This window comes from Strigops habroptila, chromosome 4 (assembly GCF_004027225.2).
Source record: "Strigops habroptila isolate Jane chromosome 4, bStrHab1.2.pri, whole genome shotgun sequence".
Classification (NCBI taxonomy): domain Eukaryota; kingdom Metazoa; phylum Chordata; class Aves; order Psittaciformes; family Psittacidae; genus Strigops; species Strigops habroptila.
In genome coordinates, this window is record NC_046358.1 from 9,269,519 (window position 1) to 9,296,419 (window position 26,901).

The following is a 26,901-nucleotide window of genomic DNA, read 5'->3' on the forward strand; positions in this document are numbered from 1 at the left end:
GAAGGAAAACACTACATGAGGTGTTCGACAGGAGAGACGAGCCAGAAGTTCAGTTTCATTCAGCGCTTGTGCTTTAATGACAAGCCACGATGTATTTCATGAAGATTTAAAAAGCAGCAAAGGAAACACTTACCAGGATGAACATGCTGTCTGCTCTGGCCTGGAGGCATGAAGGTGGCTTGAGTGATAGTAGAGACTGGGATATCCAGGTCAATACCCAACATTGCGCTTGACCTCACTGGCCACCAGGTGAGATGGCTGCTTGCACGTTGCAGTCAGGCACTGCTCCTGTGGTTAGTGCTATGTCCTTTGCAAGCTGCTTCAACAGGATTTACAGACTACTCTCCTACCAAACCCAATGGATCTCCTGCCCCACTCCTTTCCCAGCCTTTACCCTGCACTGGGAGATACAGAGCATGATGCAGCATTGAGGACTGACCTGATGTCTAGAAAGAAAAGGCCATCATCATCATTTTGCCTTCCAAGGCTCTGGATTTTTAGCAAACTCCTACTCTTTCCTGAGTTCACCTTCCCAAGAGAAGAGCAACTTCAGGAAGAAAGTCAAGAATCGAGGAAGGAAAACTGTAATGAGATACGGGTCTAACCTGAAAAAATGCTGGGAACATCTCCTTTTACACTGGGCCCTTCCAAAAGGAAACCAACCCACTGTAAATAATGTGTCTGGGAAGAGAAGACAAACTTTTAACCCTTCCCTTGCCTCTACTGTTTGCTCAGTCAAACTGCAGCTTTTCTTGAAGCCAGGCAGCCACCCTCTACACATTCGTCCTTTGTTCTCCAGCTCTGGGTAGCCGAGAGCCAGGCACTTCAATGGTTGGAACTCCAGGCCCTACAGGTTTGGTGTCTGTGACTGGCCCTCCCTGACTGCATCATTCTCCCAGCTCCACCTGGATATCCAAGGGAAGGGAGCAAATATAGAAAGGGTGATTCTGTCTCTTCCCAAGCACCATTCCCAGGGCTTACACAAAGTCCTGTTATTGATACAAAGCACAAGCACATTCACACTGATATATTTCCAAGTGTTTTTAGCTCAGTGTTTTCAAATTCAACAAATAGCAAATGCATCTCTTCCCTTAAAAGCATTTCTTCCTATTATTGCTTCAAGCACAGGCTCAAGATAGTGCTTTTCCTGAGTTCAGATTAACAGTTTCAATCAAGTTTCACCATACATGGTCTGACTCTTAAGGGAATGCACAGAGTCCTTCCAACATTAGCCAAGAGAAGTCACTGGGACAGCTTATACAAACAGACATAGGACTCTCGCAAAGGCAAGAGAGACCTTGATTCACTAGCATTCCTGAGCACCTGCTTAATTCACTCCAGTCATGAAGTACCTAAAACATGCTCTGAAATGCTTCGCTGAGTAAGAATGGGCTTAATCACATGCTTAAACACTTACTGCACAAGTACTTCACAGATGAAGATTGATTAGATTCTCCTCCTCCCTGGACCCCATGCTTCCTCTTCTCCTCATGAAAATCTCATTTCTGAGGACACAAGGCTCACAGAATGCAAGGAGACACAAGGAACACATCTTCCAACAGGTTGCAAGTTTTCCAGCTTCCTGCCCTTGACCACAGAAGACTTGAACATTTTGGGGGAGAAAACAATTTGCTTACAAAGCCATTACATCATGAGGTCAGTGTCCAAATCATACAGATTTTCCTTCAGTAGTGTCATGAAAATCTTAGTTCCTAGGACTTCCAAATCCTTTAAAAAGAACAAAAGCCAGATTTTCAGAGCTTGGCTCAGTGAAATCAAGTTATTCATGTTAATATACTTTATTGATCTTAAAGGAATACAGCATGGAAACAAAGGCCATTAACTGAAAGAGAGGTTCTCTTCATGACTGTTTACATTAACAAGTCATTCAGCACAAAGGGAGCAGGTCCAGGCTGAGGTCCCCACAAGTACAATATACGCAGTTCAAGTGTTTACTTCAGCCTAGATTTTGTCTGGTCCTCAACGTCATTTGGACCAAACTTGTCCACATTTTTTGACAGGAAGCTATTCTAGGCAGACATCACTGTTTCAGACCCCCATGTACCTGTCCAGGTAGAAGCACATTTTCTGTGTCCCTGGAGTGGACAATTTGTGTTGGCATTCCAAAGGCATCTAGCTAGCATGCACCAAAACTCCTCTGCTGTCCAAACCAACATGCAGTAAGTAGAGAAGACCACAGGCTTTGCTTCCAGGCTGCTCTGTTGCTCCAAAAAAAAGCACAAACGTAGACACAGAGGGAGAGAAAAACTCTCCAAGGACAGTGAAGTCCCAAGGCAAGGTGCAGTAGGTGCACTCTGTCACTAGGTCGGTTCATTTGGTATAGGAGGTCAACAAGTTTTCCTACAGTTTAGAAGTAACTGTAGGATGTAAAATTGCTGCCCAACAGTGACTCCCATGGTAGACTAATACACAGATTATATATTAGTAACAGTGTTTGCATTACAGGGGGACAATGTTCACCATAACAGAGCACTATGGCACAGACTGCGCATGTGAAAGGGTAGATGGAATTATTTTGCCATCAGACAAGAGTGACCAGAAACACACGTCCATAGTCTGAATAAATGCATGCCACCATCAGCCAAATGTGCAAAGTGAACTTCTTTGCAAAGCAATGGAAAACTCTTCTTCAGCAGCAGTTGAGAGAACAAAGGACTAATAAAGAGGAAATTCGATTGCATAGACAACTCCCATCAGCTACGCCAAGATCATAGGAATATAGGAAATGGTCTGCTGGGTCAGCAGGATGATGCCTCTCCTCCAGCTACTGGTGCTTCAGCAGTTGCAGGAAAAGAGAGTCTTTAAGGGGAGCATGCAAGCCCCCATTCACCTTACACTCCTAGCATCCACAGTCACTGACTGGGGATGGTAGAGCACACATTCTTCCCTACCTTCTCTAACCCCTTTGAACTTGCTGGTATTACGTCTGCCTCACTATTTCCTGTGGCAGCTAATTCCCTGCTGTAAAAAACACCTTCTATCTTTCTATTATCCCTTTTAAATGGATTGCCCACTTGTTTCCATGTGTCTTCCCTCATTCCAGCATTGTGGGATTTTTTAAACCCCAGAGCAATTCTTTCTCACCACAGACCTCCATCTATAATGTTTAGTTAGAGAAAGAAATATCATGCCATGCAAGCAGCCTCAACAAAATTCCTTGGAAGTTCAAAGAAATTCGGGAGAAAAGCAAGTTTGAAAGATAGACCTGGGGTTTATGAACTGTCTCCACTGGTTTGCGGCGTCCTCTCTGCACTGTGCACAGGACACTGCAGAGTTAAGAATGGTCTCATTTTTTGTACTAGCAGCTCAGTTGTATGTGTTATTGTTGGCTACTCCAAATGTACATACTAGGTGCTGAAGTTAGTCATTAAAAATGTCTTTAGATGTTTCTGTTTCCTCAAAATATTCATGTGCTTGTTCCCTCCTGTCCTGCAAGAAAAATCACACGCTGAGAGAGAGCCGTGCCCGGTGTGGTGAGCCATTTGCTCAGTAGTGATCACAACTAATGAAAGCCTTCATTGCCCATTGTGGCAGAAAGGGATGCAGGTCCCTCAGGGTTGGCTTTGCTGGCTGCCATCTGAGAAGCGCCTGAACTTTCTTTGGGCCAACAAACACAGATTTGGGATTAGTGAAGGCACAGCACTCTGTCGTGGAGAATCTGTTGCCAAACCTTATCCAGGATAAACCCCAAGCCAGAATAAACCTAGAAAACTTGTAAGGGATGGACAGATTCCCTCTGAAGCCACAGGACAGGGAAAGCTGCAAAGGGCTGGGACCTACAGGCTCTCTGAAAGCAGGGGTTGTGCCAGAAGGTCAAAACAGACCTGGAGGACTGGAGCTTATCATTTGTCCCAGTAAAGCACTTGCAGGACTCGGCCAGATGGTTAAAGCACCTCAGCAACTGGCAGTCCTGATACAGGCCTTGATCATTTAAAGAGTACTGAAAGAAATGAGGCAAGTCCCTCAAAGGACTGTTTAGCCTAGTCCAACTCACTGAGCTAGGCATTAGACTGAAACACCTCCTCTTTGAGCCTCTCCTGGAAATAAATACAGATGAATCAGAATTAGACCACTCCATATATGGGACTCTCCCTTCCCACTTTGCTTCAGACCCAGCTGTCCAAACCCTTGCACCACTGGCACATTGAATTTCTCACAACAAGCGTGAGGTCCACAACAGGGGCCCCATATAGTTGGGACATCTAGGCACAATGCCAGGGCCTCTCTCTGACCCCACACATGCACAAGACACAGCTTGCTTCATTATCTGCTGACCCACAGCTGGTGGCTGGGGTTAGGGAGCAGAAGGCAGACCAAAAAGCCTGCTGGAAGGCAGACCACCCAGTGACACCCTCGTCCCTTCCAGGTGACAGCACTTCAGAGTGTTCATGGTGCAGATTCCTGCAGTGGGAGAGATGGTACTTCAGAGGTGTGTAGTGACACCATATAACCTGAATCACAAGGAACCCAGCAAAAAGGGTCTGCTCTTATTCTTTATGCTAAGCATGTGCTTCTGTACTTTCCTGCACTCAGCTATATATGGAGCACAGGGGCAGCTAATCCCAAACGTCCCCTCCACAAGCTGCCCCCACCTTAAAATATGTCCCAGTGCAATGAAACATTCACACTTCAAACTTCCAAAGACTACCATAAACACTGAGGATAATTAAAACATGAACATTATGAAAAATGCACTGGCAAGGACTCAAGGCTATGGAGCTAAAAAGCCAGGTAGCTTTAAACAAGTGCCAGATATTTAACTGGTCTCCAAGATTAGCAGATGTTTTTCAACCTGATGTTGCAAAAACTGACTTAGATGTGTTTCTGAAATCAGAACCAGAGAAGAGAATGTGTTGTGTGTTGGGACTATATCAAGTACTTTTCCAGCACTGTAATACCTTTTATTAAGAAAAAAGAAGGGAGGGGAGGCAGGGCGGAGGGAATGTAAAGAGAAAAAACTAGGCCTATTTAAAGGATTCTGGATGTTTACCTCAATCATGTAAGAAAAGGAAAATTCCTTCCCCAAACTGGAAAGACTCAGTTGCAATTAAGATGGCGATAGCATCAGCCCATTTCCCTGTCTATTCTTCAGCAAGAGTACTGCAGAATACAGTTGTTGCAGCTGATACAGTCTTAGCAATATTTAGGTGGTTATTTTATCATCTATTTTTAATCAATTACCTAAAAAGTAACTATTCAGCAGCTCACTTTGAAAACCAGCCTCCCTTACCTGGTACAAGATAATCTGCTATAGCACTGCTATTAAAAACTCATCATCCCAAAGCCACTGGTTGGTTTGTCTTCTCACCAGCGGCTCCTTTACAGCTAGAGAGGCAGAGTGCACGTCTGAAGATCCTCTCTGCTATTCTACTACACCTTTGAGGAGATTTACAGGGATTTGCACGTGTTTTTCTCACTCAAAGAGAGATAATGTGGGATGATTAAGAGATATTCTAGGAAAGAAACTACTAGCTTCGACAAGTTTCTTGACATTACCTCTGTTTGATATAACACCCATCAATTATTAACGGGAATGCATTAAGCTGCTGCTTAACCTTAGTAATGCCATGTTTAAAATCAAACATTACTTCTCTTCCCTCTCTGCAGTGGCAGTCATTGTCCACTAATTTCTGGATAAATCATTCTACATCAATATATAAAATTTTTGTACATGTATATATATATGTATAAACAAGCTACCCTCCCATGTGTAAAACAATGGAAGAGTTACGACCAGATAAGGTGAGTTACAGCTTTTCCTGTTATCACGGGAGATGGAAGTGCAAGGACTATCTGGGTCACTGAACCCAGAACCTTGTGACCATACTTCAAAATCCCTTACAGAAACTGGCATTCCTCTATTAAAAAGGGGGGGAAATGAGAGGGACATTTTATGGGTAGGGATTTACTACACTGCAGATTAAAAAAAATAAAATCTGCCACTTAGAAAAAGTGTTTCCACTTTCTCAGAAGCTGCTCCCAGAGAAATTTAATTCTGGGTGGATCTCTCCTTCCTACATTTGCAATGCAAGGAAACCTGAGAAGAAAACTGCTCTGCCTTCCAGGTGGGTGACAGCAGAAAGGACACAGAGGAACCACAAAGGAAGATGTCTTCTCAGATCCTGCTATAGAATGGACAGTCTGCACATATATCCCTGAAATTCATATCAGTCACAGCATCCACACCAGTTGTATGGCCACTGCTTCACAGATGCCACAGCAGATGAACCTGCAGAAACCAGCCCAACCTCTGGGCCTGTTCCATCGGTCATGCCTGGCATAAACCTTCAGCCTCCCCCCAGGCAATGTCAAAGTTGTTGCCACGAAGGGAAGCAGTGCTGTCTAGTTAGCTCCTTTCTCCTGTGCTGCCAGACTCACCTCCAGTCCCACGGAAAGAAAGAAACTGAGACAGAGACCAGTGGGTGACACAACTGTCATTTCTTTCCATAACCTTGTCAGGGTTGTTACACAATCAGCTACCACACCTAGAGAGCACCAAGGACAGCAAGTCTATGCTCTCCTCCACCCAGCCCAGCTCCCAGAGCACACAGTTCTTGGGGATTCATTTACTGGATGTTCCAGAGGGACACCCGTTGCATTACACAGATCTATTTGGTTACAGAAGCCTACCATCTGCCTCTGTGTTGTACCAACCAAAGTCTGCAAGCACCCTGACAGCAGGGAAGACTAATACTACATTTCCATCTGCTCCACATCATGAGCTGCCCAAAAGCAACAACCCGAAGATGCCTCTGAGCTCCTAAATCTCACCTTGTCCTTAAAAAAAATGCAAGTTACAGGAAGAACAAGAGGAGCCATGACAATCCAGTTCCCTCAAAGCACAAGTCACATCCTCAGCAACATTTTAAACTTGCTCCGTTTCCTGCATAGCTGAATGCAAGGAATGTTAACAGGTCACATCACCGATACCTAAGGAGTGACAACGTCAACATAAAACTATTGACTGGGTCTGCACCAATGTAACAAACTTTTAAAAAGTATTAAAACAGACTGTTTATTACAGCATATGATGTGTTATATTAATTTACACAATGATATATATATAAAAACAGCCATAGATGATGTACAGTAAATCGGACATCAACGAGAATATTAAAACTACTGATACTCATGCACATGACATGCATATGGGGTTTTTTTTCTTTTTCAAAAGCAGTTTTACACAATATATTGAAGTTACTAAGCCTTGGTCAGCTGCTCCAACAAGTTACTCTGAACACCATCACCATCCACAGCGGGACTCCCAGGAGATCGGAGCAGAGTGTACTCCAGAGAAGGTGACTTAACCTCAAAGACAAATTGAACAGGAGCACTTTCCTGGAGGGGAAGGCTGGGGGAGGACACAGGGGTGAGTTTCAAGAAGAGAACAAACAAAACAAAAACAAAAACAAAAAAAAACCAAAATAAAAGAAAAAAAACCACCCAAGAAACCAGGCCAGACAGCCAGGAGGAAGTTCAAGATGTGGCAACAGGAGCAGCAGAAAGGGACAAGCAATAAATGAAGACCACCCGTCCTCCCTCCCCCCTTATCCCCTAAAAACTTATGATCTTAAGCTGTTGATATCCTGTATAAGACCCAGAACTGCAAAAACTAGGCAAGGGAGCTCCATTCCCAGGAACATTAGCCTTTTCGAAGCCTTCTGACACCATGCACTGGAGGCTGTTCACCACTGAAATGGCAGTGTTACTTTTTTTTTCTTTTTAAATGACTATAATGGTCTTTTATTTCCATGTAAAAGGCACTAGTATCCACCCAAGTTCTGAAGACAAGCGACATAATTTACCTTAAGTTTTAAATATTTGTATATAAAAAAAAAAAGAAAAAAATCTGTGGAAATATATACACAAAAGCACCTTGCTTCAGAAAGCAGAAGCAGATACATTCCACCAAGTCACCTCACTAGACAGTTGTCATAAGCTTCAGTGAGCCCGACCGAAAGCGGAGGATTTTCTTCTTGAGGTTATGTGAGGCTTTGATTTTAACAAAGGCCTTTGCTGCATTTTCATGCAGCTCTGGCGCCGTGACTGTTTGGATGGGGAGTGTCTGGACAAACTGAGACCAAATGAGGCCCCCGCTCTCATCAGAGTCGCTGGTGGTCGTGCTTTCCCCTACAAACTCCACCTCACTCAGGCTTGACTCACTGTCTCCAAAGCAGTTTGTTGTGTAGTTGCTCTGCTCATCCTCGCTCGTGTCCACTACGGTGGAGTGGAACAAGGACTCGCACTCCGCTGAGTACTCTGAGTCGCTGGCCACATAGGCGTATGGGCTGACGTAGGGCAGGGGGACTTGTGAGTAGACCCCCACACCATCCCGACGGTTCCTCCTCGCCCTCCGTAGGGCCTCCTCATAGGAAATCTCTGCTGATGACTTCCACCGGCGGTAGTCAGCCCGCTTGTGTTTAGGCTTGGCCACCACAACCTCTCGGCCATGCCCGTGGGAGCGGACGGCAGATCTGTGCAGACCAGCCTGCCGACTCTGGAGGCCTGACTCCAGCTGCAAGCCACCGCCTCTCTTCCCCCGCGAGGAGGGCTTTTTCAGTTTCTTATTTGTATCCAACTCCTCAGGAAAGCGGCACTTCTTGCCCACTGGCTTGGTTTTCTCCCGCAAGGTCTGAGAACCATTTTCCAGCCCATTGGCAAGGTGGGGCCTGTGTTTCAGCATGGAGCTTTTCAAAATCTTGACATTTCGGGTGCCTTTGTGAAGCTTCATGCTTTGCTGCTGGGCCGGAATGTACTGGGCGTTCACCAGCAACCCATCATCCAGGCTCTGGGAGGAAGAGCCCTCACTTTTGAAATCCAACGCGGGCCTCTCCTCAACAGCAGGTGATGAGGAGCGAGCCGCCTGCAAGCTGCTCTTCAGCAGGACTTTTTTGGGAGGCTGGCTGACCCTGTTCTCTGGCTGCAGCGCCACAGGCTTCCCTGGGCTCTCTTTGGGAGACACTGCAAAGACTTGGCCGTTCTCCTTAGCGACATCCCCCACTGGGGCCACTGTGTTGCGGTTGTGCTCTGGAGGTGCCGGTTTCACGCCCCGTGGTAGGTGCTTGCTCTGAAGTTCACTTGTTGTACCAGGCAGGAATGATGATGGCAAAGGTGCTTTCCTAGTCTCCAGCTGCTCGCCAGCTGGCTCTCTCGGCCTCTGCTTTAACGGGGAAGGTGCTGTGTGTTCCGCGGCAGTGCTGCCACCAGAAGACAAGCCTGCTTGCTTGGAGCTCTTCAGGTTCATGATGTTACCATGAGCCACCAGCCCTGCAGACTGCCTGACACACATGCTTCCATGCCTCAAGATCCCTTTGGTGGGATCAGCATTGAGACTTGTCCTGGGTTTGTTAGTCCTTACCGCGTGAGTCTTTTTCTGAACCAGGCTTAAGATGTAACCGTCTATCCTCTTGCTCGCGGAAGGGCATGGCACTGGCCAGGAGCTCTGTGGGAGAAAGGCATTGGCGGATTTTCCCGAGTCTGTTTCAGATCCGACACAAACGTCGCTAATATCACAACCAAACCTCTCCTCTTCTCGCTGGGGATTTTCAGTCACAGGGAGAAGAAACATGGGACTCTGCACAGCTACCGCATGGAGAGGGCTGGGGTACCGGTAGACATCATTCCCGTTTTTAGACACCAGATCACACTGGTACTTTGGATGCACATCTGCAACGACATCGAGGGAATTTGAGTGCGGTGTGGACAAAGAGCGACAGACAGAGCCTGCAGGCTGGTCCTCATTCTGGCCTTCCTTATTATAGTCCATCCAGCCTATGAGATCTGAAAGGCATTTTAGAAGAGTTTAGAGAGCCTGCCAGGGACAGTTCTGCTACGTTTTTCACGTGCCACCAAGGATGCTGGTCCCATCTACACATATGATGCCACGTTTTAACTACAGCAGCACTATGCAAACAGTAGAAAACTCGCAACCAGGGATGCCATTCAAGCGATATAAAAGCAGCACTATTCTTCTCTGAGGCTCTTTCTAACTCCATCTATGTAAGATTTGCCCCAGTATGACTACATCGTTAAAAAAATAAAAATTACAGCCATAAGGAACATTTACATTGGTTTCAGACCTGTGCCTAGGTTGCTAAGAGCTTCCTATTTTACTTTCAAGCCAGTCAGATGTCTATAAGGGTCTCATGTTTGTATGTTACACAGTCACTTGTAAGACTCACTGCAAGCCTCAGTATGTATGAATTTTATATTTTACTTTGCTAAACCCAAGGACAAACATAAAAAATATAGAGAAGATACCAATGAATTTTTTCAGATTATTGACAAATTTCACTTCCAGATTTTATCAAGCATATGGTGGGACAGAAAAAATCCAGATCTAACTGTATTTTTGTTATTATTATCATCAGAATGATTCTATAACTAGAACCAGGCTAACAATAATAACAGATACTTCTTTTGAGCAATAAAAGGTTAAAGAATGAGAAACGGGCTCATCTTTCCTCACAAGTACAAGAAATGCAGGTCAACCCAGCTGACATCCTAGCCTTAGCTCTGCAAAGAGAATTCTATATGAGAAATCCAGTGCGTTTCAAGATGCATGAGACAGATTTAATGACTGAGGCACTTACTCAGGAGGTAAGAGACCTTAGAAGAAGAGCTTCAATCGAAGCACCCAAGACCTAAGATTATTATTTTCTTAAGCTTATGTTGCCCTTGTCTTCTTGGGTAGGGGTACAATCCAAATGATCCTTCTAGATCACTGTCAGTCCTGTTTTCTACCCTTAGGCTAGAAACTTCAGGCAGGGTATTCATCTTTGAATACTCAGTGCTCATCACTTATCTAAGGCTTATTTCAAAAGAGGTCTCACAGATGTCGACGAAATTAGTTGATAGAGATGATGTTCCTGTGTGAGCAGGAGAGGGAGAACAGGGAGGTTAGGAGCATGAACTTCCTCCAGATCATAGCATAGTTTTCTCATGTTTCCTAAATTGTATGTCAGGGTCAGGAAATGTTGACAAAACGTTGACACTTCTCTGAAACATGCCAGCTTGTGAAATTTCATCTCTGAAAGTGAGACAGTGTATGAGAATAATGAGAGTTTTAGGGATTTGTGATGTATACAGAAAAAAATAGCAACGCAGTCAGCTGGAATTCCTTGTGTATGTTTATATGTATGGTCAATGAAGATCACATACACCTTACAATGGGGAGCATTAAATTACCTCAAGCTGCTCAAAGGATAACTTAGAGGACTTCTCAGTATCCCAGAATGAATGTTTCCCAGGCTGCATTTTCCCACTTCAGAGTTAGAAGAACGTGAATTATTTTGTCCTTGATTCACAACAAATCACTATAAGTTAACCTTAAAGAGCAGAACGGAAATTGGAAATACTATGATTAGAAGCATCCAAGAATGAACTAAGGCTTTTGAATGTCTGCAACCAATAGGGCTTGATCACAAAAGTCCTACTGAAGTGCCCTTTCTGGACAACAGACAGAGGAAGCCTTCCTATTTAACGATCCCACACATTGAGGCTTGCATCTTCAGCCTAGTGTCCAAGGAAAGTCAACAGCTCTCGACCAAAGAGACAAAATATTTTTTCCCTGTTCATGATGCCTATTTGTTTATACTCTATAAATGCAGGACACACCTCAACATGGTCACCTAGGGGTTGAGGACCATCAGAACTGACAAAGTGACTGCTAAAAGCACACTGACATGCACCCTGACCTCCTAAACTGCCCCTTACTTTGTCACTTTAATTAGGACATGGCTATGAGTTATCTTTTATTATTGCTATTTACTAAAAATGCTTTTCTAAAGCATAAGAACCGTAAGAAATCAGCTGACTAACATGTTTATAGGTACCACTGCCCTCTACTGGGTAGAGCAGCTGTCATATTTTCAAATGTTATTTTCAGATGTTTAGTGCCATATTCACATGTAAGACTGGACTAGTAGAGGGCAAACGGTCCTGCTTCATGACCCATGTACATGACAGGCACTGAAATCTTTTCAGAGCATAATACATCAAATGAAAGGAAGAAGGGTTAATCCAACCCAGATACTCCTGAGGCAGTATTTCCAAAGCCAAAGCCACCTCCTGGAGTACGATGTATTCGACCTGCTTTTACTATACCTGCAGATTTAGGGCGTCCATCTGAGATATTCAGTGTTGCCTCCAAAGGGCTGCAAAAGCAAGTGCTAGAATGGCAACTGGATAAACACTCACTGAAGACAGAGTTAGATGAATTGGAGAGAGATCCAGAAGCTCCATCACTCAGCTCATAAAACCCTATAAAAGTAAGAGTTTGGATTTATATTAGTTATGTCTACACAGAGTTACCATTTGTGTCCTCAGAAAGGCAGTCAAGCTCACGTTTATGTTGGCTTGCTCTATCGCAATTAGTAATGGGTATTCATTCAGCCACCCCAAAAAATAGTGCACAATTTAGTAATATCCTTATTGCTATGAAGGATTCCATTTAAAAGTAAAGCATTTTAAAGTAAAAAAGCAGAACTTTACTTAGGATATGAAATTTTGAACTTTTTTTTAACCTTTACAGGGGCTGGGGTTTTAACCTCTATAGGGCTTTTCAGATTTTAGCAGAAAGGATCCAGGTTGTGATTGACAGCCTACCCATTTAAGAGTGTATTACACTTCCGAGACAGACTCTCCAGCTACTTGACTACAAAATTTTTGCCAAGTGTTGTGCCCAAGGCTATCCATTATTTTCCTCAAAGTTCTGGAGATAAATATAATATTTGAGGATGACACAAAAGAAGAATAATGGTAAATAATGTGCAGACACAGAAAATTCGATTTCCTGGTAAACTGGGACTACTCAAGAAAATTACGACATACCATAATCAAAATTTACATTGTACGTTTAGGAATAAGGAATGCAGGGCATGCCTACAGAATGGGGATGCATCCTGAAAAACAATAATCCTGGAAAGGACTTAGTCAGCATGGAAAAGCAGCTCAATCAAGCTTAATGATATGGCAAAAAAAAGCTAATGAGATTGTTGGATGTACTAAGAGACTAATGAATAGCAGCAGGGAAATTACTTCAGCAGTCTATATGGCACTAGTAAGAAAGACACTGGAATGGTGTGCCTAGTCCTTGAATCCAGCATGCTTAAAACAAAGCTAAAAATTTGGAAAGGGGCCACAAAGCTATTTAAGAGCTTGGAAAAATGCCTTGAAACAAATGACTTAATGAACTTGATCTGTTTAGCTCATTAAAAAAAGTCAGAAATTATACTGTGTAGCACCTCTTAGAGGAGAAAAAGCTGGGTACTATAAAAGACCTTACTCTTTGGGAGAAAAGCATATTAAAAAAAAAATCATTGCTGGAACAAGTCATATTCAGATTAGAAATTAGCAATGGTTTAAACAATTGCAAGTTGGTGGATTCTCCACTTTTTACTGTCTTCAGAACAAGCCTAGATGCCTCCAGGAAAGGTTCCCCATAGTTAAATACCATTTACTGGCTTCAACACAGTTACGATGGGATGAAATTCAATATATGGGGGACCAAAGTGTTTATTCACAGTTTCCTTCTGGCTGTAAGATCAATTTTGACATCTTCCTCCTTCTGGTGGTGCTTCTTTTCACCACTTTCCCTGCAGCCTCCTTCCTAATACACAGGACAATTAGAACTTCTTGAATTAATTTGTAAGTGGCCTTGAAAAAAACCATATCCCAAACACTAAAAGTCTAATTAAGCTTGAAGTGCTCCTCTGAATATGTTGTCTACAAACAGCAACCTTTCCAGTGGTAGGTGAACTTTGCTAGTAGGTGAACATGCTATAGACGTTTACTGTTGCAGTACTGAAAACTACAGCCAGTTTAATTCCAGGTACCAAGGGAGGCTCCATTTTGCTGAATATTTGCCTTACCTGAACTTGGACGACTGTCTGTCTCAAGGTGTTCATCTGTCGTTTTTTCCACATCCAGGCGGAGATCACTTATTTGCTTATCTAGCTCTTGTAACTGATTTAATAGGCCAGCATCCCTCCTCCTCAAGCAGTTCTGGAAACAAGACAAAAACCATCAGCTTCATCGGTGGGGCAGACATGAAGAAGGTCCAAAGATGACCAGCCCTCTCCATCCGAGCATCGTGGAAATACCTTGACAATATCCTTTTATTAAAAAAAAAAAGACGACAAAACCAAAACAGAACAAAGCCCTGAAATTCTAGACAAATGCTCTGGATAAATACTTAATTGAAGAATTATGCAGGCACTTCATTGCAGTCTTTTCCAGCCAGTTCTACATAAGGAGCACGCTCCATAATTTACGAAAACCAACACACTGTGTTGGCAAAGTGCTCCTTTGCAGGACCACAGCTGTAACAACAAAGCTGTATCGTATGATATGGTCAAACCAGACCTGAGCATGTGAAATGGGCTACGTGGGTGAAAGGACAGCACTGCCAGTGTAATAGGGGATGTTCACCACCACAGTGATGTTAGTCAAAGATCACATCTGCTCACACAATGAGACGAAACAGCTCTGCCAACAAGTGCCTGTACTGTGGGAACCGCCTTGTTCTGCTGCACATTACAAGCTTAGAGTCTGCCATATAGACAGCAAGATTCCCAGGGCTGGGATCACAGCCCATTTATTAGTTTTGCAGTGCAGCAGGAAGGAAGAGTAATTCTTCCTCTTCACCCATCATAATTGCATAAAATTACTGAGATGAATTTTAAGGCTATTTCTGAAGGTAATTTGATGACATAAAATAAGCAATAAGAAATGATTCTGTAAGGCACTCATTAACCCACGGTCAACACAATCAGTTTCCCTGTGTGTATTATAATGTTGCTTATCCATCATCTGTGCAGCTTCATACCCTTTAATTGTTCTGGCTTTAAGGAAAGTGGGGGAAGCAGGAGGAAGGTTTATCTCTTTTTTTTTTTTATAAGTGCATCATTTGATCAGTGCCCAGCGGTGCTCTGATACGCTCATTGCAAAGAGTTTTGATGCTCATAACTGGACTGGTTCTAAACCCATTAAATCCAGGACAACCTTCTGCTGCAGTGGGCCAGTCTTCAGGCAAAGGGAAAGCAAATGCTAATAGTATTAGCAACACTCTTTTAAGATGTGATGGCATTTAACACCATCCTTGGAGAACCAAAGGGGCGATCCCAGGTCTTCTCCCACATTTCTGGGGGGAGCGGGGAGCTGGCTGGAAGCCAGGCTGGCAGGGGTGGTGGGTTCCAGCGGTAACTCACCGCGCCACCTACTGCCACCAGTGCCCCCTCCTCCTCCGAGTACCCCATCTGGTTCCAATCTACTATGTCAAGTGCACAAATTAAAGTGCTACCACAAACCCCCGGGTTTTGGGGGGGGGGTTGGGTTGGATCTTTTTGAGTAATGATTCCCTGGTCCTTCACTACAGCTCTTCGGCACTCACACCCCTTCTCAGCAGAAAAATCTTTTATTCTTATAATTTCGAGGAGGAAATAATCCTAAATTAACTAAACCAAACGGCTAACAAGAAAAATAAGAGGGGGAAAAAAAAGGGTGGGGGAGAAATCAGGCAAATCATGCAATCCAACTTCTCCCTGGGTGAAAGCAAACGCTGAGCCGTGCACAAAGACCACCAGGCACAGCTGTACGCTATTTTCATTGAAAAATGATCTGCCGCTTCATGCCGCCCTCCATCTCTTCCCACACCAGTTACAAAGCGCGTCCTTCAACAAAAGCATCCCTTATTTTAGGCGGCCGGATCCTGCCCGTGCCGGGGCTCTCGGTGCCTTCTTTCGGGGTTGCGACCCAGGAGCTCGCTCCCAACTTCCATTCAAGGACACAGCAGCGCCTCTCTTGCCTTGAATGGAAGTTGGGCCGCCAGCCTGGCTCTGGAAACCGAAGGGGAGCTGCGAAGCCACAACCAATACGTCGGCAAAATCCGGCCGCCACCGATTTGCCACCGCTTCGGCCAAGCCCGCGGCTGACCGGTCCTGGGCAGCGGCTGCTCCCCGCCGCCTCATCTTCACCGTGAGGGCGGGCGGCGGGGACGCGGTGCCGGTGTGACAGCGGCATGTGCACGCACCCCTCGGGGAGCGGCCCCGGCCCCGGCCCCGCGCGGGTCACACCGCCTGGAGGGGACGGCGACAGGCGCGCCTGCCCCGGCGCCCCGCAGCCCCGGCGCTCCGCAGCCGCCCCCCGCTCACCAGCTGCCGCCGCAGGAGGAGGATGTTCTCCTCCAGGAACTTCTCCTCCAAGCTGCGCGGCGGCGGCCCCTCGCCCGGCGGCTCCCCGCGCCCGCCCGGCGCCCCGGGCACCGCGGCCGCCGGCCGCCGCAGCAGGAGGCTCTTCACCAGCAGCTCCTGCCGCTGCCTTAGGTACTCCAGCTCGCCCAGCCCGGCCAGCGTGGCCTCCAGCCGCTCCCGGGTGCGCTGCCGCTCCGCCTCCGCTTCGCCCTTCTCCCGCCAGCGCGCATCGGGCTCCCGCGGCCCCCCCGCCTGTCCCGCCGCCGCCGCGGCGGCTGCCGCCGGGCTCGCCTTCATCGCAGCGGAGGAGGCGGCCGCCACTGACAGGCCCTGCCCGCGGGGGGCCAAGCGCCGCCGAGCGCCGCGCTGCCGCCACCGCCACCGGTCGCGAATGGGCCGCGGGGCGCCCGGCTCCCTCCCCGGCTGCCGCCGCGCCCGCCCAGCGCCGCCCCGCGCCCGCCTTCCTTCCCCTCCCTTCTCTCCCCTCCCCGCCCGCCGGCGGCTCCACGCCCGCGGTCGCCTTCCTCCTCCTTCTCCTCCTCATTCACCCTCCTCCTTCTCCCACCCCGCGCCTCGTCGTCCCCCGCCGTGCCTGGCGGGGTGCAGGAAGGTGGGGTACACGAGCGTGCTACCCAGTGACCTCTTCGAAAACTCCAGCCACAACCTCTGGAGCCCCGCACGGCAGTCACTGACCGCCGGCAGCACGCAGAGGTGTCGTGTTGCTTGTACAGCCCGACACGCCCGAAACGGGGGCATAAATGTTGGATCTGGGGCGGGGGGGAAATCCCGGCATGAAGGGTGAGAGTGTAAGGAGAGAACAGGGAAAAGTGGAAGCAGAGGAGAACATGGCAGTCCTTGCACCACGGTGCTGACCGTGGCGTAGGCACAAGGATTAACGTAGCAGCGAGGTGTTGCTTCAAAGCCAGTTTGAGTCGACCAGCCAAAAAAGCCATAATGAAGTGAACTTCGTATAGCATGTGCACTAATTGCAGCAAGGGATCTGCAATTAGGCTTTCAATGGGCACGCAGTGGAAAGGACGGAAGGGGGGGAAATACAGATGACAAAGAAATAAAGAAAAATGTTAGTATCAAAATAGAGCAAAAGCTGAGCTGCAGAGATGTTTTGATGGGGGGAGAATGGAAGAGAAAGAAGAAAGCATTGAGAGAGCCCTTTGCAATATGGGGTTTGTTTGGAAAGATGTCAGTCCACCATACAGCGGCTCTCACTGACATTATGAGCATAATGAAATACTCTTCCCCATTCTCCCTCTGTTCCTCAGAAGATTATAAGTGTTTGTGGTCCTGAAAGGTCTCAGATGAAATTTGTCTCCCTGCTCCCATGCTTTTTGCAGTAGACAATACTTTAGAGTATGCCTTACACCTACTTTATCTGTTGTTGGTGTTGGTCCTTGTTCCGAGAACCTGATACAGATCATTATTTCACAGTCTTCCTAAACCAATGTAAAGTGCTCTCCAAAAAGGAGATCCATTTTCCTCCTGCAGCTTATAACCAGCCCTCAGGCTCCCCCAGACACTGGCCCAAATGTAGATGAGGCCACACACATCAGCTCAGAGAATGGTCTCATCTAAAGCTAGCTCCATTGCTTTTTGCTTTTGATCTCTTCCCAGTGTTGGTTCACCACATAGTCATGTCAGCACAGTGCATCTCTGTAGTTTGGATTAGGAGTGCCTTTTTGAACCAACTCTCTAGGTCGTTCCAGTGTACCCTGCTGTGATTCACTTCGCAGAGGATTTGAGAACAAATTAACTGAATTTATGTGGGGTAAAACAAAAGGAGAAGAAGGGAGCACACCTAAAGCATCCCACATTAGGTCTGTGAGCACAGCTAGTCCAAAGTAACACCTTTGATATACATACAGCATGGATGGCAGGTCCTCGGCACAGCCACACTGCTCAGTACATCCATGCCTGCTGTGCTGTTCTAGCTGCCGATGTAGATGCAGATATATGTCCCAGAAACAGGGAGGGGAGAGAGGCAGCATACGAATAAGCAGCCAAAGAAGGCAGGGACACGTCTTTGGGGAGCAATGTCACTCCTGCCAGATTCAAGAGACCATGAAATTGCAGCCACAGAGGGAACTGACAAACACTGAAAGGACAAGTGATGCTCCAAAGGCAAAGAATTGACCGAGGTTGCTAAGCAAAACTGGAAATAAAACCCAAGTCCCATACTGAACCACTGTCTCCTTACGTATTATATGTATCTGGGCCAATAAAAGGCACAAAAATAGGTTCAGCTCCTGCCCCACAACCTATGGCCACCCTGTTGACCTAAAAACCTGTTCCAAGTCTTTCTTTCCACAGTGGAGCTTGACACACAGCACCCTTTCAGCATGTTTATGCTGAAAGCGGTGTTGCAATGTGGAGTTACTTTCCCAAGCGCGTAACAGCAGCTCTCCAGATATGGAAGCAGAAAGCTCCCACATTTTACTTCACTCTTTTTAGCCAGATTTTGCGTGTAGCTCCGTGCCTTGTATGCATTTGTACACAAAGCTTCATGCAATATTTATGCAAAGCTATTTCAACTATTTCTGTGTTGTTGTGCACTGTGCACTGTGCAATGTAGACGTTGCTTCAAAAATAAATTACAGCACTAAATAAAATCTGCATTAATGTTGAGATTTATTTATTTTGCCATGTACCATTTGATAGATTTTGGTCCAATTCCTCCTTCCCAAGTCACCTCCCCCACTCTGAAGAGCATAAGATGTTGCTCATCTCCTGTACTCCCTGATGACATTTCTGTGTTCATCCTTCACAGCGCATCAGTTCCAGGAAGGAAAAGAAACAGAAGAACTGCCAAAACAGTCAACTGCCTACCTCACGTGGAGAGGAGAAAGCAGCTTTGACTGAAACAGGCTCACTGCGTGCCTAGGATCAGCAAAGAGAAAGGGAAAGGGCATCTGAAGGAACTCAGGTTTAACCCCATAGATGAAGCAGTAACAATGTGCCAGAGAAGCAGTAGGAATGAGGAGGGTGGTCAGCATGGGAGAAGATATGCAAGTGAGCAGCCAGCAAGTCATAATTTATGTGAATAATAGAAGGAAGACAAGGTGTGACCATGAGTGAGGGAGGGCCACAGAAGACTATTCCAGAACCAGGATGCAGCTCAGCACAGTGGTCATGGAGACAAGGGGAGAGAGAGCCCAGAAAGGCAGGGTTTGAAGGCAGCAGAAAGACCAAAGAGAACGATCACAAAATACAGTGTCTCTAATTTACTCAGGAAGACACTGCTCAGAAAACAACAAAATAAAGAGCCCATAAGCAGCAAGAGAAAAAGTCGGGCCGTGGAAAAAGTCAGGTGGTGGAATACAGATGAAAGAACCAGAAGAGGACAGTAAGGTGAGAATATGGAGAAAAGGTGCTTTTGCTTGGTATCATCTTCAAGTAAAACATATTTTAAGCACAGAAGGAATAAGAGACTAAGACTCAGTCACACTGCAGTCGATCATCCCAGTGAAAAACTAGTCTGTGAGATAAGAGGGAGGCCCCAGTCTCCAGATTAGCTCTGGACAACCTCTGGAGGCCTTTATCTCAGCAAACCAAACATCTCAAAACTCTTAGCAAGGGCTAAGTAATAGGACTCTCACACAAAATAAATAAATAAATAAATAAATAAATAAATAAATAAATAAATAAATATCTGAGTCTAAAACCTCTGAGTCTAAGTCTCGTCAATTTCCCTTCTGGCTTGTGGCAACAGCTCTTACACTCCCTTGTAAAGCTATTACTTCACTGGGGTAATCAGCTGAAATTCTCTAAAAACAAATAATCCCAGATTCCCCATCCTAAACTCAAACATAGAAATTGGAAGGAAGGAGGCAGGGAGTTATCTGCAGGGAAAAAGAAGAGACAATGGTTGAGGAGCTCTGTTGCTAGGATGTTATGAGAGGTGTAATTCTGTCTGGTACAGAGGCGGTTATGAAATGGCTCATCTTTTATGGTTATCCTGGCTCAACTCTGATGAGTATATTATTAGGTGGTAGAAACACTATGTTCCCTTCACTACTCATTCATAGGGAATAGAGAGATGCTCTCTGCCCCATGGAACTTACAAGATAAGAAACAGCAGGTGACTGCCACTGGTGATACAAAAAGAGCCCTGAGAAAGTAGTGGTTGGCATGATGGGCAGGGAATCCAACATACATAGGCAACGGGCAAGAGTTTCTGGCCCCCACCTCACCATTAATTCCCTTCCTACTGGGAGCAAAGCCCTACATCCCAGTCCATACGTTTGTTTTTCCCTATCTCAACCCTGCTGATTATTAAATTCACTTTAGGTTAAATGAGACTGATTAACACTTGTTACTTTTCCTGGGTTCATTCCTGACCAGTCACACCAAAATGATTGCAGGAAATTGCAGAAATTGAGGAACGTTACAATTCTCTGGTTGTAAAATGAAAGCAATTGCTTTCCTTGCTTATTGTAACACAGCCCTTCAGAGGCAGGGTGATATGTTATCCCAAACATCCACTTGGGGACTATGCTTAAGACCCACAGCTGTCACTATGCCCCTGATACTTTATTTTAATCTATTCTGATGTTAATTTTCTAAGCATTTCTTAATTGCATTGGATAATATAATAGAGTATAAATCTTATCAGCAAATCAGACTGACATTGGTTTTTTGTTACTGTATTACCATGGTTACATTATTATTACAAGTGAACCTTGTGCTCATTACTAACCACAAACAATTTAGCAAATAACCTAAACTGAAACAAAATATCCTGGCAGTGTTTCTATCTTTTGTCAAACAAAACCAATTTCTCTGGGTGCTGGGTAACTGCAGCATACCTGTGATGCATTTTACTCTTCTCAGACTTCTTCAGCCTACATTTATTTCCTTGCGTTTGTACAGCATTGAAATATTTCCATGCTGTCAACAAGACTCGGAGGCCAAATTCCTTACACGTGAAATAGAATCTTTAACAAAAATTCACAATATTCAGATGACAAGCACTATCCCAGCCTGTCAAAACATTACCACGTTTATATTGTTATGGCAAGAACTGCCAGTGACTGCTGCATTAGGAACCACTGACAACTTGATTAGGTCCCTCAAGGTCCACTTTCCCATTAATCTGATTTGACTGTGGTCTCCCATCGAAAGACACAGTCTCCCTTTCCCTCACCCTCAGTGCCACTGCCCATGTGCCAGGTGAAGGGACAGATAGATATTTCCTGTGGGGTCACTGCAATGATCTGACTCCCCCAGTCTGATGTACAAGAGGATAACATGCACTGGAACCAGGGAGGACAGCAATGCTGTCCCTTTCCCTGCTTTTGGCCGTTAGTTTGGGCATTTCCTACATTTGGCTCTTCCTCTGCTGCAGATCATCATCCCATCAGCTGTGCAGGGACCATGGCTGGAAAACAGATTGCTACCCTGATTTGAGTTAAAAAAAACATAACCTCTTCTTTCCTTTTTCTTAACCCAGATATTTCAGCAATCCACTTTTAAGTATGAACAGTTTCACTGGCACGCTGAGAAGGCAGAGCTGTACAGGAATAAAGAGACAAGAGCAGGAAACCCGCTAGCAATAAGCTCCATCCAGGGGAATGTGAAAGGAAGGATAGACTGTTTGAAAAACAAGAAGTCACAGAGGAGGCCATGGAAAAGGATGCAAATGACAGCTGCTTGTGAGGAAGCAACATTAGAACTTCTCCAGACATTCCTGTCAGACTGTGAACCATACAAAGACATTCATTTCTTTTTTGCAAGCAGAAGCTCATCTGTTGAATCAGGAAGAGGAATGACTTTGAATCATTCATTGCTGCCTTAAATGGTGTGGTGCTCCTCAAGGTCATGAAAGACCCACTTCTGCTTAGCAAAGCAGCCAGAGCAGCACAGAACCACAGGGGGGCTGGTGAGCCCTGAGCCCACCAAGGTATCTTAGTGCTGCTCCAGCAATGCCTACTGCCTGTGGCAGGTGTCAAACTGGCAAAGGAGACGTCGGACTTGCTTCTAGTCCCTAGATTAGGGAAGACATGCGAGAGAATTGAATGGAAAAGGTGGAAAAGCAAGATCAGGTCCATTTTTACCTCTCTTTTAAGGATGAGAGGGTCTGATAAGGACAGCATGAGGAGGGGGAACATGGAGTTAAACAAACCAGTGTTGCTCATGATGTTCACAGCTGACAAGAAGCAGAGCTTGAAGCTACCCCCCTCATTGTTCAACGTAAAGAAACTTTACCAGCATTTTAGCAAATCACCTAATACATCATGTCCTAATGCTGACTGATGGGAACTGCATTCCCTCCACAGGGAATTCTCCCTTTAGGCCAGGAGTTGTCATATGTAAAGGAAGAAGGCTCAAAAGACCTTGTGGTTGTATTGGTCTGCTGGGTGGCCCTCAGTGCATCACTTCGCTCTCACAAGCTCACCCTCCCATTTGCGTCTAAGAAAGAACTTAATTTTGCATGTAAGAGTTCAGCCTAAAATTTTAAGTTTTATCTCCACTCATTGTCTCCCTGCTCGTTTTCCATACTCGGAGGGTTAACCGGAGTGAGTCTCCTTAGCGTATAAAAACAACAGGTCAAGGAACCACTAAAAAGAAAACCAAAACAAAAAAGCAACATAAATCTCTTTGCCTGAAATAATTCTCTTTCCACTGTGCTAGGGAGAACAAACACACACCTCCTATTGCTGCTTAAAGCACGTGCCTGAAGAAGGAAGGTGTCGCTGGCTCCAGGCTTTGCATCAGTGAGTGCCATAAAACTTGGAAGGTCAGTTGCGCAGTCATGGAGCCCATGACACATAAACAGCAGGATCTGAATTGGAACAGATAGGGCTCCAGAGGGACTTGCCGTCAGCCTCTGAGCCTTAACCTAAAACCTGAGCTGAGACACTGCTGCACGTGAAAAGCTGGCTTTGAATTCAGACAAAAACTGACCTGCAATGGTACCTGAATCTCTGTTGTTTTCATTGTCGCATAATTTTTTTGAGTATTGAGCCTCTTATCAATGTTGGCTAAAGAGGAAATATCACTTTTTAATCTTCTTTAATGAAGACCTCCTTTAATGAAGGCTTTGTCCTGGAAGAACACATTTCCTATCAACCCAGGCATCTGCAAGCCTGCAAGAGAAAAGAATGGCATTTCAATTTCCAGAAATTATTGAGCCAAAACTTTAATCTGAATCTCACAGCTGAACTGTTGATTCAGGGCATGCTGCATCTTTGCATTAACATTTCCTGTATTAGCATCAGATGTGCAGAGAGGAACATTTGTTTATTTAATTTGTTTATTTAGTAAAATACCCTACAACAGCAAGGCAGCACTGGGGAAGTTATTTTGTTTCAAAAGATGTTGGCATTGCAAATTAAAGCCTCTTTTTTATATAGTACTGCTAGTCATGGGACAGCACTGACAGCCCTGTCCCAAGAGTGCCTCGGCAGCCAGCCTGTCTGTCCCTCCAGACCTGGGAGAGGACACAGGGAGGGAGGGCGGCAGCTGGTTTGTCTGCAGAATCCCACTCCAGTCCTGTGATTTTAAGCTTGTCTTTCCTTGAAAAGGAAACCTAGTTTCTGATAACCATTTTGGTGCCTCTGCAATAGGCTGAAATTGTTGCCCAGAACTGTTCCCGCTTTTCAGATTATTACCTCCAAGTGGCTCTCAGATTCCAACTGCTAGTCTCATGCATAATGTATTTCATTTCAAGCTTTTCATCTGTGCATAAGGTTTCCATCTATTTTCATCCTGGTCTCAGCCAATCTTTCACCTGTAAAGCAGGAAAAGTTGCTATTTTCCCCACTTCTTTCTGGAGTCTCATCACTCTCAAGCGCTACTTACCATTTCCAGCTCTTGTGAAACCAAACTGCTATTTCAGGGGATGAGGTTAATATCCATCCTCTTGTTGCAAACTTCCAGGGACACCTCCTCCTTCCCAGCAGCATCTTTACTGGCTGAAAAGTTCGCTGCCTGCAGCAACTCTCTGTTCCCTGCTGTTGGTGACAGATCAGGCAGCTGTGTTCCTGTGATCACTCCCTAACCCTCATCATCTGCAGGGAGTCAGCTCATGATCACCCTCTCCTTTTAATCAAACTGGCTTCAGGGGCTCTTGCAGCAAGGAGAAGCTAGTTACAAGGAGCAGCACAGCAGCTGCCAAAAAAAGGACATCAGAAGGCCTGCAGTGTGCCTCTTCAGTTGGGCCAGCAAAACAGCATCACACTTTGACATCCCGGTATTGCCATGCTGCCTTAAGATCACTGATGGAAACTGCAGGACAGCTAAACCTCTCCAGGAGTTGTGCCAGGGTATGTGTTAAATGTCCATAACTCCCCATGCTTCATAATCACCTGGTAGACAGGGACAAGTCATTTAGTTGATTTGGAATATCAATGAGAGCAGGTTTAGAGGAACAAGCCTTCAAAGCAGGAATGCAGAGCAGTCAAACATCCAGCAGTATCTGGATGCCACTGCTTTTCCAAATCCTTTCAGATGCAGCCTAAGGGGTTAGTATTGACTTTAAAAGCCAGAAGCCCTGATTCAACAAAAAACAGCTAAGCACTTAATAACATTAAGCACATGCTCAAGTCTCTTCCTATTCAACAAAGCACTTAAGCACATACTTCACCCCTTGTAGATGGCCCTGAACCAAAACACTGAGTTCCCAGAATTTCTTCAATCTTTGTTTAATTTTGGAGGAGGGCAGGAATTTGAACCTTGATCCATGTTTTGCCAAGTGTCCCTGTTTACAAGTGAGTCAGGCTCCATCTCCAGACCTACACACCCAAATGCTGGCACATTCACGTTTTGGATTGGGATCTGAATTTTTCAGCTTGCGCCTCACTCTGATCTATGCTTATGTTCATTAAAGAGATTGAACAGCAGGCAGGGAGCTCTTAAACCATGTTTCTGTGCAAGGTTTAAATTGATGATACTTTCCCCAGCTCCACCTAACTGAGATGCAAACCTGAGTCACCACCTCGATGTATAGTGTGCAAATGCTCAGCCTAGGACTGTGCAGGATTTGCAGAGCTCCTCCAATTTGGTTGCTCTTCCAAAAATTTAAACCCACCATGGTCCAGCTCTGTAGCCCAACTCCCAGAGCCATGTGAAATCCTCAGATGTTGGTTATTATTGCAATGCCACATAGCATTCACTTAGCAGTTGCAGAGGAAAAGTGCGAAGGGAGCGAGCCGAGAGTGCTATGAGCCCGCCTGGGGAAGCAGCTGAAGAAGGTGACTGACAGCCAAGAGGGAGATCCTCGATCTGCCTCCAAGCTGCTGTTTCGAGCTTTCATCACCACATTGCTTTGCGCACATTTCCAAATGTCACTGCATCCTCCAACACCTCCTGTTTCCTTTTTCTTTTTTTTTATTTTGATTTGTTTATGGCAAAAGCTGAGATCCTCCAGAGCAAAGCATCAGGAATAGTAGCAAACAAATAAAGAAATCACAACAAAAACATCTGGGCCATGTGGCCAAATCTGAGCCTGCTTCCCATCTCACATCAACGCCAGTCGCATCTCAGTGCGTGGAGCTCAACTCTTCCCTCTTGCTTTGGCAAGGGAGATCCAGGGCTGCTGGCAGAGCAGAATAAAGCTACAAAATAAAAGACCAGGCTTGTTCCAGGGAGACCGAAAACAAATAGCAAATAGACTGCCAGTTGTCTGAGCAAGCAGGGGAAGTGGTACTTGGACATCTAAGGCAGCAGGAAGAGGTGAGAGCCCTCCCATAGGCATTATCAATTGCCTGGAGGAGGAAGAAAACAAACCTAGTTAAAAAGGCAGAATTCAAATAGCCACACCATGGGCCTGCTGGGAAGAGCACCACTGGAGGGTTTGCTTATTAAATGGTTGCCAGAAAGACACGAGGAGGAAGGAACATCTAGCCAAGGGCTATAGGGCCCATAAGGAGGCTGTCACTGAGCAACAAAAGGCCCAGGGAACAACAGTCCCTTCCTTGCTGGTTATGGCAGCAAGAATACCAGGAAAATCAGAGCAGCTGGAGGAACTGGTTCACTCGGGCTTCCTTCCACTGCTGCTGATGACTGATAGACTAATAGTCAGAGAAATAGCTCCTGTCCTTCCCAGGCAGCTAGGCTCAAGGGGAGTCTGGCACAAAGACTAAACATGAGACCGGTAATGAGGTAGGCATGATAACTGCCTTGTGGGCAATACCTGCCTTAAATCTGCCATGCTAATTGTCTTTCCACTATACCTGCTCTGAACAATGGCACATGTGCTGGAGACACCCAACATCCTTCGTTTATGTGGCAGATAAAGAGGCTGCAGTAAATGCCGCAACTTACCGAGCAGAAAGCAGCGATGAGACCTGCCAGAGATAAGACAGAGATGAGAACAGAGCTGGCATGTGCACACAAATATTACTAGTCACCATCTGGCATTACCGCCACAGGATTAGGTTCCTTCACACCACTGGATGACACAGTTAAACAGGGATTCCTCCTGGGAAAAATCAGGCTTGGAAAACTGAAGGAAAAAAGGATTAAAATCAACAGCTCCTTGCAGGCCAGCAGCACTGTGAGATCCTGTCACACTCAGTTGGGCTCAGCTATGTCGTTGGGAAGTGGTGCTGTCAGACACCTCTGCATTTTTGCACTGGTGATGATGAGGTGCGCTGGTTCAGCAGATGATTTCCCAGCCTTTGCAAATGGATGACATTCTGGTGCAATGAGCTCTTGAAATTACCCTGCTGCATTC

At 45.6% G+C, this 26,901-nt stretch overlaps 1 protein-coding gene across 5 annotated transcripts; it reads right to left on the reverse strand.

Annotated features, from left to right (window-relative positions):
- Positions 1–1,775: 1,775 nt before the first annotated feature.
- DACT1 (dishevelled binding antagonist of beta catenin 1) lies at positions 1,776–26,901 on the reverse strand. 5 transcript variants are annotated; one of them, XM_030483087.1, is made up of 5 exons: positions 23,837–26,901; positions 23,130–23,311; positions 13,893–14,025; positions 12,127–12,282; positions 1,776–9,801 (listed from the first exon to the last, which is right to left on the reverse strand). In XM_030483087.1, exons 2-5 carry the CDS (start codon positions 23,160–23,162, stop codon positions 7,943–7,945), a joined length of 2,181 nt encoding a protein of 726 aa, XP_030338947.1. In that variant the 5' UTR covers positions 23,163–23,311; positions 23,837–26,901; the 3' UTR covers positions 1,776–7,942. The 5 variants fall into 5 exon arrangements, with proteins under 5 accessions (XP_030338947.1, XP_030338944.1, XP_030338943.1 ...); XM_030483084.1 differs by lacking the exons at positions 23,130–23,311; positions 23,837–26,901 and adding an exon at positions 16,173–16,615 and having other exon boundaries at positions 12,220–12,282; XM_030483083.1 differs by lacking the exons at positions 23,130–23,311; positions 23,837–26,901 and adding an exon at positions 16,173–16,608.